Source organism: Phaseolus vulgaris, chromosome 7, assembly GCF_051622355.1.
Source record: "Phaseolus vulgaris cultivar YP4 chromosome 7, ASM5162235v1, whole genome shotgun sequence".
Lineage (NCBI taxonomy): Eukaryota > Viridiplantae > Streptophyta > Magnoliopsida > Fabales > Fabaceae > Phaseolus > Phaseolus vulgaris.
In genome coordinates this window covers 58,278,012-58,290,354 of record NC_143504.1, presented here as the reverse complement: position 1 = coordinate 58,290,354, position 12,343 = coordinate 58,278,012, and the positions used below count along the sequence as shown (strand labels likewise).

The 12,343-nt window shown below is 30.7% G+C and overlaps 1 protein-coding gene across 4 annotated transcripts; it reads right to left on the bottom strand.

Moving 5' to 3' along the window:
• Positions 1 to 683: 683 nt before the first annotated feature.
• Positions 684 to 12,029, bottom strand: LOC137830717 (ABC transporter G family member 22). 4 transcript variants are annotated; one of them, XR_016523409.1, is made up of 11 exons: positions 11,910 to 12,029; positions 10,744 to 11,135; positions 6,051 to 6,118; positions 5,497 to 5,732; positions 4,975 to 5,130; positions 4,614 to 4,797; positions 3,867 to 4,175; positions 3,049 to 3,350; positions 2,172 to 2,456; positions 1,750 to 1,857; positions 684 to 1,151 (listed from the first exon to the last, which is right to left on the bottom strand). XR_016523409.1 is itself a non-coding variant. In XM_068638198.2 (11 exons), the coding sequence occupies exons 2-11, from the start codon at positions 11,123 to 11,125 to the stop codon at positions 930 to 932; spliced, it is 2,238 nt and encodes a 745-aa protein (XP_068494299.1). In that variant the 5' UTR covers positions 11,126 to 11,135; positions 11,910 to 12,029; the 3' UTR covers positions 684 to 929. The 4 variants fall into 4 exon arrangements, 2 of the variants coding, with proteins under 2 accessions (XP_068494299.1, XP_090161351.1); XR_016523410.1 differs by having other exon boundaries at positions 3,049 to 3,254; XM_068638198.2 differs by having other exon boundaries at positions 3,049 to 3,336.
• Between the last annotated feature and the right edge of the window lie 314 nt (positions 12,030 to 12,343).

The following is a 12,343-nucleotide window of genomic DNA, read 5'->3' as shown; positions in this document are numbered from 1 at the left end:
GTGACGATTTCACATTTTTTTTGAGTGAAGTCTTCTTATAGGCTAATACTTCACTTTTTTAATGATTTTATAGTAAATGCTTTTTTATATTTAACAATTTGGGTCATTAAATTTTATGTTATAAAGTTTTGTTTTTAATATTTTAAAGAAACATTTAGATGTTATATATTTTTTAAGATTGTTGAAAGTGAAGATTGAAGCAAACTCGTTTTAATATTATTTGATGTCTTCAACCATTTCAGTTTAATGAAGATTGAGTTGATGAGTTTATCTTACAGTTATATTAATACTCGAGTTGTATAAATGTATATGTTTTTTATCTTGATTAACTTTGATAAAAATATATCTAAGATGCATTAAAAGCAATCTTTCAAAAGCTAAGTTAATTTTGGTTGATTAAAAATATTCTTAGTCAAATGTAGAAGATTTATGTACCAATTGAACTCACACATGAAAAAGAATATCAATGGATAAAATCAGATTGAATTTGTCAATTAAATTGTTAAGATTGTTAACTCAAATTCAATAACACAAAAAATAATGTGATCTGAATTAAAAGCAAAATCAGAAAGATTCTTTTGGATCAAAACAAAAAGTTTGTTGGTGTCAAGTTATATCCTTCTTGACAATTGTCATTTCAAAAAAAGGTGTAAGCAACTTAACTATGGTACTTACACAGCAAATGGATAAACTTGAGTCAATTAAACATTGTTGCAGAGTTAAGTATCTCTCTAAAACAAATATCTGAATTCTCCAGATAATGCTGTGCCTATGATCACAGCATGTGGTTGCTTGTTTCACCATGCTAATGCTAAGTGAAATACAATATTCACAAGACTAAATCAAAAAAGCCAGAAGCTCTAGCTAGCTAGGTGCACCAATTGGTGTGTGTGTGTGAGTCTTGATTGATGCAGAGAGTGAAGTTTATGTTAAGCCCCAGATTGAAGTTTCATTCTTCTTAGAGAAAGATATGCCAAGAAACGGTAGCCAAAAACCATGGCTATTAGAGCAGCTACCTCTGTTGCACCACTATCAATTCTGATGCCATTTATGATTGGTGAAATGTGTTCATATTGAACCTTCAGCAGAAGTTTGTAGGTGTGGTAGTTGAAAGACATGTACCGGATCCATGAAAAAAATATGGGGACTCTCTGCCAAAGTAACTACACATGTTAACTATTATTCTGAACAAAAAAGTGACAGAAACTGACATATACATTATTACAACATGAACACAAACACAGACACTCCACACATATAATCTTTAAAATGTAGGATATAAGGACACGAATCTATATATTATATAATTATAAATTATATAAATTAAAAATAAAGATTTATGTATACAAGTTTTATGACTGGTTTAAAAGGATTTATTTTTTATTTTTATAATCATAATAAAAACTTATATAATAAGTTTGAGTTTTTTTAAAATTAATGTATTTGTCCTTTTTAAAATTGTATTGGAACCATAGAATTGTCAAAGATCCAAAAAATAATTTTTGAATTGGACACTTCATCGATACGTGTTCTATGAGTATCGTACGCGTGTCGGTGTCTGATATGTGTGTCCGACACAGACACACCATTTTAAAGGTGTGTCCGAGCCTCGTAACTAGTCCAGAATTGAATTTGACATTTAAAATCGTGTCAATTTTCTTTAGTTCAAGCTCTATTGTACTAGTGAAAATACCCTGAGGGGTTTGATGTTTTATTTGAAATAGAGACTGAACTGGAATGTTTGTTTACCTGCACAAAAAATCCTCCAGCCAGCATGAAGGTCATCACAGTTACTGAAGCTAAAGTTGTTGCTCTTTTCAAGTCCATTAATGTGGCTCCAATAGCAAGTCCAAGTCCCTGCTTCACAAAAACCATGGTAAGAACTCAATTTGGTTTGAAACACTGATTTTTTACAAAACAATTCCTTGTTTTTATTTTACTTCTTTTATTCAAAGGCATGAAAAATAGTATGAACATTTCTTGTTTGTTCACACAAATCTTTGAAAATAATATGGCTGATATAAAATCTTTTTACACTGTCATTTAATTATAGATTATCATATCTGACAAAAAAACTATTGGTTTTTATAAAGTCATGTTATTGTGTTTTCTAATTGATTTTACTTTGTATAAATCTTTATACTTGCATTATGTGGAAACTGAATGCATACCTGAGCAGCCACTATGCAGAGGAAGACAGTAAGAATGGTGAGGAAAAATGGTGCAACACTGAGTTTGAGACCAGCCATGAAATAAACAACAAGTAGAAAAAGCACTGGTAAAATGAGGTCAAGTGGAAGGTCACTGGTGGTTCTAGCCAGGAAGTATGCACTTAGTCTGTACATATCTGCTGCTCTCTCCTTACTCAGCATGGCTCTCTCTTGAGGAAATGTGAATATTGCAGTGAAAACAGGAAAAAATCCCCAGAAAACAGCAATAAAGAATAGCAACCCTGCCTGCAATCCACAAAGATCAATCAATATCTTACAATGTTCATGCTTCTGATATCATGTCTAATAAAGAAAAATACAATTCTGTTGTACACTTTTTCTAATGTGTTATTGTTGACTAAAATTTATTAAGATCACAAAATGTGTTTAACTATATTTAAAATATTCCTGTTTATGATTTTATAAGTTTCAATTAAATGCTTCGTCGTGGATCACCACCAAGTCTCACTTTGTACTTTTTTAACCTTTTGGTTTGTATGAGAATGGTTTATTGATGTATTTGCTCAGGTGTTTGTTTTTAGGTGGGTTCTCTGAGTTTAGTCAAGTGGGTTGTTTTTAGACGTTTAGCGGAGCAGTTTGGTTTGGGTGGAGGAGGCTTAGGGTGTATGTTCTATATAAGAGTTAAATCATTCTTTGAAGTGATTCACATTTATTTATTTTTTATTATCGATAAAAAAAAATTCAATAAATTTTAATTAAAAATAAAGAATATGTTAGAAGGGATGTTTCCAGCATTCTAGATGTGTATGTGCTTTCTTTCTTTTCCTTGGTTTTTATGACTTTTGTCACCATTTTAAGAGTAGCAGAAATAGCTTACCTGATCTTGCAGATCTTTTGGGTTCTTGGTATCTGATTGCCACCAGAGTAATCCTAAGATGACAGCAGTAGATAAAACTTGAGTGATTCTTAACCAGCTAAAATAGTCATGTCTACGTTCTTTGATTCCTCTCCAAAACAATATGGAATATTGCTCATCCCAACTTGCTCCCCATTGTCTCTTATGAGAACACACTTTAGACTTCACTGCTTCATCAAGAGGTATAGGAACCATTAGTTTTTTCTTTTCTGTTTCTGCTACTCGAGTTTCATATGCCTCCACCAGATACTGTTCAAATTCATCTTTGATGACATCAAGATTTTCTCATCTCAAGACTTGCATGATATTAAAACTCAACACTAAACTACATCAAATTTGCTTTGGTCATGAAAACCTACGCAAAAACTATGTCTACCTACTACTGATAGTGTAAAGAATTTTTGTATAGAATCATTTAATCACGAAAAGTGATATATTGACAACTTGCACCAGTCTACAACCTCATTTCTTTGTCTAAAATTTTAGTTTTTTTTCATGAAATGACAAAAATACCTTTTTTCATATCATGAATCACAGGTTGTATACTGGAGCAGGTTGTTAATGTATCCTTCATGTTTAATCACAAGAGCAATGATATATTGACACTCTGCTCCACTATATGACTTTTAGTTGATGATATAAAAAGGGTATTTTTGTCATTTCATACAAAAATTGAAATTTTAGATAAAGAAAGAGGGTTTGTATAATGGAACAAGGTTGTCTATGTATCATTTTTGTAATCCACAAATTGACATGCATGATAAGTTTGATAAGGTTACCTCGTGTACAACTGCTGGTGATGGTTTTCCATTTGGTGTTTCTGCTTCTGCATTTTCCATCTGCACTCTATCTTCCAACTCTGAAGGTAGGGAAACATCATTTATGTTTCCATTAGCAAGGTCTAACAAAAACTCTGCCGGGTTCATGGAAATAAGTGGTGAACATCCTATAGACTGGAAGTAAGTGAGTGTTTCTGATGCTTTTCCAAAGTAAAGCAAACTCCCTTTTCCAAGAAGGATCAGCTTGTCAAATTTGTGAAAGAGTCTGCTTGATGGTTGGTGGATTGTTGTCACCACTGTTTTGCCAGCCTACAATTGCAATTCACAAGCTAGTGATAAAGGTTTAGTCATGGATAAGATACCTTGCAGGTTCATCATCAAGCATAGAATAAAATTTTGTGATTTTCACTTGTTTTTAGTCAATAATATCATGTTTGAGAGTGTTAGGACAGATCCGATACCCAGACCAAAACTCAATTACCTATTTAAGTAACAGGGTTTCTCTATATGAAGAAGAGAAGAATTTGATAATCCTAGTTTTATTAGTCTTAGTATAGGGTTATCAAATTCTTCACTTCTTCGTTCAGAGAAATCTGTTACTTAAATAGGTGATTGAGTTTGAGTCTGTCTGTAGTATTGGGTCTTGGGTCTGTCCTAACAGAGAGCGTGTTAAAAAGAGCGTCTACCAGTATTTCTCATGAGATATTAGGTGTGGTCTAAAATCTTAGGATATGATATAACAAATACCTCTGCTATGTCTTGTAGCATCTGAACGATCCTCAAGGCTGTTGTAGAATCCAAACCAGATGTTGGTTCATCAAGAAAAAGAAGAGAAGGGTTGATTATGATCTCATTGCCAATACAAACTCTCTTTCTCTCACCACCAGATACTCCACGAACAAAGGAACCACCAATCATAGTGTCTTGGCACCTTTTTCATACATAAAATGTAAACTATTGGATTCCATATTTAAGTAGTAATAACATGTAAAATGGTTATAGTTCTCTCTACTCTTCACTCCTTACCATGTCTTTTTCTATAATGTGACTTTTGTGCTCATAATAATTTCGACACTCATTGTTAAGGATATGGAATGTAACCATTTACCTCTCCAAGCCAAGCTCATAGATTACATCTAAAGCTCGTTTTTCCTTTTGCTCCTTTGTGAATGTCTTTGGAAGCCTTAGTCTGGCTGAGTATGTCAAAGTCTCTTTCACAGTCAAGTGAGGAAAAAGAACATCATCTTGTGTCACAAACCCTATCCTGTCACAAACAAATACAAGTACACCATTTGAAGGGAAAATAGTGTTAAACCTCTATCCTATTGATGGAAGTACATTTTGATCACTAACAAACTTGCAACCTTTGACTTGTTAAGAATTTCATCACTATGTTTAAATTAAGAGAAAATCTTATATGCATTGATGAAATAACTACTACAAAACTGTTATATATGATATGGTGGTTAACTTTTGGATAATTATCTTAAAAATAACTTCTTTAATTTAATTCAAGTACCCTCTTTATTCTCACTTTTTGAATATGTTTCTTGCAGATGCACTTGGTAAGGTGGTATACAAATACACCATATAAGCATGTAAATATGGCTATTATAATTATATGTTTTACCTGCTCTTAAGGAACTTAGAGTATGGTTCATCATTGTAAGTGATAGAGCCACCACTTATAGGATGGCATAGCCTGCCACCAAGAAGGTTTAAAAGAGTTGTTTTTCCACTTCCTGAGGGACCCATCAATGCCAAAACTTCCCCTGGATTTACAGAACCAGTGATCCCATTCAAGATATCCTTCTCCTCAGTTGTGGTCATGCCTTTCATCACTACCTTGTAGCTCACATCTGTGAACTGCACATTCCATAACAAGAACAAAACTCATTATATGTGTGTCATCCATCACCAACACATCATAAGAACTATGCTCAATGTTATACAGTTCAAAATATATTCAAGTACTAAATAGCTATGTAGGATAGACTGACACGGACACTGATACAATATGGAAACATATAATCTCTAAAATGTAAGATACGCATGAGTTCAAAAAATATTCAAGTACTAAATAGTACTACTAATTATGTCAAGTTGTATAATGATGTCTAATATTGAATCTAACAGAAGTTGGTGTAGAGATGGAGATAATTATACATGTAAAATGTGCATTACCTTGAGAAATATGGGTAAAGTAGGTTCTGTTTGAAACTTTGTCCTAGGCCCAGCTTCGATATCTTCAGCTGCAACATACATAGTAAACAACCCTTTTTATAGAATTCAAGTTGGGAAAAAGAAGCTCCTTAATCAGAGGCCAACACAATTGTGCACTAGAAATGAATAAATGTGCTTGTTCTTGATCTTGACCAAGTCTATGTGGTGGTGTTACGTTGAGAGGGCAGATATCTTTAAAATGATTCGAAAGAAACTATGCATGGATGCTTCTCATGTCAGTGACACTACATGATCCATTAAAGGGGTGCAACATTTGCTGGTCATGAAAACTCATGTGGGGTAGCATGGATCATAGTGAAGTTGCATCCTCATATCAGTGAAAGTGAAAAGTCAACCTGAATTTAATCGAGGGGCCCAAGTATGAGGCAATTTGGTCTCCCAGAAAAAAGGAAGAAGGAAAAAAAAAACACAGACAGAGACAGTTTCACTTGTGTGTGGAGCCATAGGTACGACATAATTAACAAGTAAAATTGTCTTTCAAAGACATTAGTTCACAAAATGTGTCAGGTTCCCCTCATAACAGTACCTCAAGAAGAAAAATGGTTGGAGCTTTATATATGATGATGGACACAGATGCAGAAAGAAACCAAAACCTTGACTGAGAAGTCTCTCCAATAAATTGAAAAGCCACCCAATGAATCACATCAGAAAATTAGTACAAGTAGTAATTAGTACAATTAACTACACTTACTTTATACAGCTAATTATGTTTTTTAATCATCTTATAAACATATATACACGTTCACTATTACAAGAAAATCATTACATAAAAATTAATTTCAAACATCAAAATAATTAATTATTATTTGACTAGATTAGTGCGACCATTTTATAAACTAAAAAAAAATGTATTTAAAATAATTTATATTATTAAAAAAATTATAAAATAGTTTTTAAATTAGTTTTCAACTGTTACCTATCAAGGTTTTAGTTACTTACTACTTTATACTCTAACTTAGTTTATATTAATCTTTTAGAAACTAATTTAGAATATAAAATATTAGTAACTAAAACCTTAGTTTCTAATTTAAATACAAACTTAAAAACTATTTTATAAACTTTTATTAATAATCGAAAATATCAATATTTTTTAGTTTCTAAATTAGTATCTAGTTTAGTTAATATAGTGACTAATTATTTCTGATCTCTAAATTTAGTTATTATTTAATAATTTTTTTTGGAGTGATTTTTTAATTTTTATTAAAAATTAGTTAGATTTCTCCACTCAATCACTTTAAATTTTGAAGTCTTATTATGTTGGCTTTTCTCTCTAAGTATGTATACTTATAGCTAATTTAAGATTATTAAGAAAAATTATTTATTTAGATAATAATATTAATTTAATCTATTACTGTAATATTATTTTCAAAATTATATTTAAATAATAAATATATGGATAGAGAGAGAGAATATTCGTGTTAGGGTTTTAAATTTTAAAGCTTATTTTCTCAATTTTCGTGAGAAAAATATAGCATTTATTTATTATTTACATATTAGTAGAAAATTAATGGTATTTTGGTAAAAAAAATCAATAAAATAAATAATTAAAAAATCAGTCTGGTTAGATATATTTAAAAAAGAAGAAGGAAATACATATTTAGGTCATAAAATTAGTAAGTTTAAGAGGAGAAAAAGTCGAGCAAGCATAAAATTTATATAAACTTTTAAGAAATTAATTTAACCAATATTAAATTATTTAATTAGTAATTTTTTTAAAATATGTATATCAAATTTCACATAATTAATTAACATGTTCTTTAATATTTTATTTAGCCACGTTTATTTATACTCAATATATAGATTGTATGATAAAATAAAGTAGATTAATGAAAGAGCAATTAGTTTGTTTTCACACAATTCTACAAACATGATCCATTCTAGAGAAAATCCAATTCAATGATTGAATTGGTTTATTTAACTAAAAAAGTTGTTAAAGGATGTAATTAGTGTAAATGATTGATGTTAATGAATGTTTTAATATAAGTATAAATGTTAATGAGAATGGTGATGGAATTATTAATGAGAAGAGATAATGAAAAAGACAGTTATGTTGAAGAGGAGTGTGTTGTGGGGACCACTAGACTGAGTAATCAATCACGGGCTTTTTGTGGTTACACTCCTTCCTTTCAGATCTACCACAACCTTTTCTTTAATGCCAAATCTATCCAATTTACTTTTTACTACATGCTTTTCTATCAAACTTTTTCACAACTTTTTATAAGCAAAATATTAAAAAAATGAAAAAAATCATTTTGATTTTTTTAGAAAAAAAAAATCACCCAATTATATATTTTATGAGACTTGAGTGTTTGACTTTTTCTGGGCTGCTGACAAAAATTGTGTTCGATTTTGGAGAAGGGTGTAGATGATTTTTAATTTGTATTTGTGTCAGAAACCCTAAACCCTAAACATGACTCTGTTTGAGGGATGATGTCTATTGTGATCATGTCTTTATCATGCTTTCATTAGTCTTGATTTGTATTTGTCATTATGATTAAAGTTTTGTAAAATTTGTTGAATCCCGAATTAGTTGGGTTTTAAGAAGATTGGTTTGAAGTTTTTCTATACATAGATGGAACTATTTCTAAATTATCTTGTTTTATTTTATTTTATTTTTTAAATAAAAACAAAATTCAAAACCTAGCAAAAACTTATACTCTTAAAAAAAATTATATTCAAGTAATTAAAATTTGTTCCTAATTGAAAGAGTTATAAAGACATATATATTCATACCAATGGAAAAATTGTAATTTAAAAAATAATTTTGGTATAAAAATAGTAATGTGATTTTAGTGTAGAAAAGTTTGGTTGGAGTGATTACGGAAAGGTACGAAGAGGGAGTTGAGTTGTTTGGATTATAGCAGTTAACAGGAAAATGAATGAAGTTTTGATGTTCTTCACTTTCTGTTCTCTTTGCCCTTTCCAAAAGGTTGTTCTGATAAATGCATGCAGATGCTTCTTTCATTATTATTATTCACAAAAAGGAAATCTACTCAGATCTGTAAAGTAAATCTCCATCACACATCACACCCAATCTCACCATATATATTCTCTGGTTACTATACCTCCACGACACCATATATACATATAACATACCTCTTTAAATTAAATTACTCAAATTCAGATAGTATATACTTTATTAATAAAAAATATATCACTTTTATTTAGTATGCTGAGATTCCACCTTCATTATAAATTAGATGGTTCGGACTTCAAAGTTCAGAAGATAGTATCGTTAGTGTCAATCATCGTATTTGAGGTATTGTCTGTTTTGAAGTTAGAACAATGACATTGTTTGTGAGGACGAAAATGTTTCTTAGCCCTTCAACTAGGAGAAATCCTCCTCTTGTACCTTGACTAGGAGAGTTTGTTCCAGGATTGCCAATATAGTCTAACATCGCTTAAGAGTCGAGGTTAAGAGCAATTTAAATACATATTCCTCACTCAACTCACCTGAAAATCTTTTAAGGACAAAATTGCACCGAACTCCAAAACAAATCATACCTCAAATGATCCTAGTAATGCTATCTCTCAAATTTATCAGCTAATTTATTTATATAATAAATATTTTAACTCTAGAGAGGTTGTATTTTCAATAAAAATTGATATAAAATATCATGCATTTAGGAAGTCGTATTTGTATGGCTACTTTATGTATTTTTATTGTTTTATAGTGGAGAGAATGAAATAAGATAGCTGGTTTAATGGAAAAATAGAAGTAAAATATTATAAGTAGTGTAGATTTAACTTTATGTATATTCCTAATGATTTGAATGATACATAGAAAACAATTTGAATGATACATAGAAATTGATTTGAATGAGTGTAAGAATTTCATTTTCCAAAACTTTTTCTACTATCAAGTTCTTACTTTATAATTATTTATTTGTCCATTGAATATAAAAAATGAAAAGTGACATCATTTTCAATTATCCTGGACCATCATTGAATGATTGACGCTATATATAAGGATCAACCTATAGAATAAAACAAACAAAGTTTAATTCATTTCATTTGGTTTATTTATTATATATTTTACATTAAATGGAAAAAAAATTATACACTCTAAGTATTTTTAGCATATCATTGTTTAATCAGAATTGTAATGTTTCTGAAAAATTTTTATAATAATATTTGTGTTAAAAATAAATAGTTTCGAAAGAATAGTAAGTATGAAATTCTTTCTGCGACATAGACTGACTAGAACTCAATTAAATATACATATAATTTCTAGTACTCAGTTAGATATACATATAATTTCTAAAATGTAAGATAAAAAACACAAATTTTAAAGAATTATGTGTATAAATATGTTTTTATTTTTTTAACAAAAAAATATTTTTTATGATTGGTTCAAAAGAATTTGTTTTTTATTTTTATATTCATATTAAAATATATATATATATTAATGTATTTTTATTTTTTAAAATTGTGTTAAAACCGTACTAAAATATCATTAATCTAACAAAATTTTTGTTTTAATTTGACACATTACCAATTCGTGTTCTACGAGTTTCGGTGTTTAACACAGCTTAAACCCTAAACACATCATTTAAGAAATGTGTCTGAAGAAGAAAATGCATGATATAGAAAAGTGAGGGAAAGAAAGAGATGGTAGATAGCATTAACTTACGAATATCATCATCGCTGAAGGGTTTGGAGTCAGCAATTTCTTCAGGAGGCATGGTGAAGCCAGTGAAGGAGAAAGAGAGTCCCAAGCTAGCACTTGAAGCTCTGCTCAGTGCTGCACCACTGCTCAAATCATCAAACTCCAACTTCATTTGGCTTATTTGAGCACTTCTCGACTTCCTTATGTGCGTGTTCTTCCCTCCGCCGCCGCGTCCTGGTGACGCGCCGGTCAGCCGCCTGCTCGACTTCCTCGAAAGGGTCCCGCCACCTTCCCCCACCCCGTTCGCAGAGTGGTCGCTCGACGGCGGCGACTTCATCGCCGCCACCATAGACTCCACCAACTGATCGGATTTCGTTCTCACTAGTGATGTGTTTGCTTTCTCCATATTTTCACCACTGTTCTCCAATAACAAAAAAATCTTAATTTAAACAAATAATGACTTACTTGAAATATTTCTTTTAATTCATTTAATCTTTGTTGATAACCAAATAAATATCATTAGAAGAGAAATTCTATTATCCTTTGAAAAATTGAAGAGTTTCAGTATTGCTGCTTAGAAATTATCTCTTCTTTCTCCGTATTGAAGTAGTGTAGTGTGTTCATGCCCTATTCAACCATTGATTCAAAAACAACTTAATTAAACAAATGAACCCCTCATATTATTTCTCTAGTAGAAAAACAAATTTACAATTTATATGGATCAGTTTATAATATTTTTTTTATCAACTAATAACATGAAGCACTTAAGAGTGGTTCAACCCTTATATATACCTATATAATAGGAACTAATTTCTTTGATCTCCAAACCATCCAAATGAAAAAGTAAAAAATAATCTACCACTATAAATCTCGTATAAGAGTTTATAATGTAAAATATATATACTACAAGAAATAAGGGTAAGTGTTATATATGTTTTAAGCTCGTTTTAGTTTTTTTTTATATGAATCACTTCTTATTCTTATGTATATATTGTTTCTTTCTATAAAAAAAACTGTAGAGTGGCATATTATATAGCAGAAATATTGGTATTTATTTGAGAAAGATTAGGAGGGAAAGGGTGATAAGAGTGAAGTAGTGAAAGAGTAAAAGGAGTAATAATTGAAGAGAGGAAAAGATGATATTATTGTATATAAATAAGTGAATGGGAGAAGAAAGAAGAAGAGAATACCTGGATGGAGAATAAAGAGTTGTTTTTAGTGGTGATGATGATCCCAAAATGGAAAAGAAGACCAAAACTCAACTCAGAAACAACACCAATAGATGAAATATTAGCACACATCCAATCATGCACAACACTCACACTCTCTTATAAAGGGCAATTAAGACCCTAGCACAAGTTACAAAACTGCCCTTTGCCTTCACTGCATATAACACTATGTTTGCTATCTTTTTAGATAAGAACTAGACAAGGAGATATGATTGCACCCTATGGACCTTCCATGCACGCTAGGTAAGCCCATGGTTGCCCTGCATGCCTCCAACATAATCTTAATGCAATCTCTCTTTCGATCTTAAGTCCGTTCAGATACCATCGTTATAGGTCAATCACTACAGATATATTGTCTGTTTTGGAGTTTAAAGTTTCATCACGATTTTGTCTTT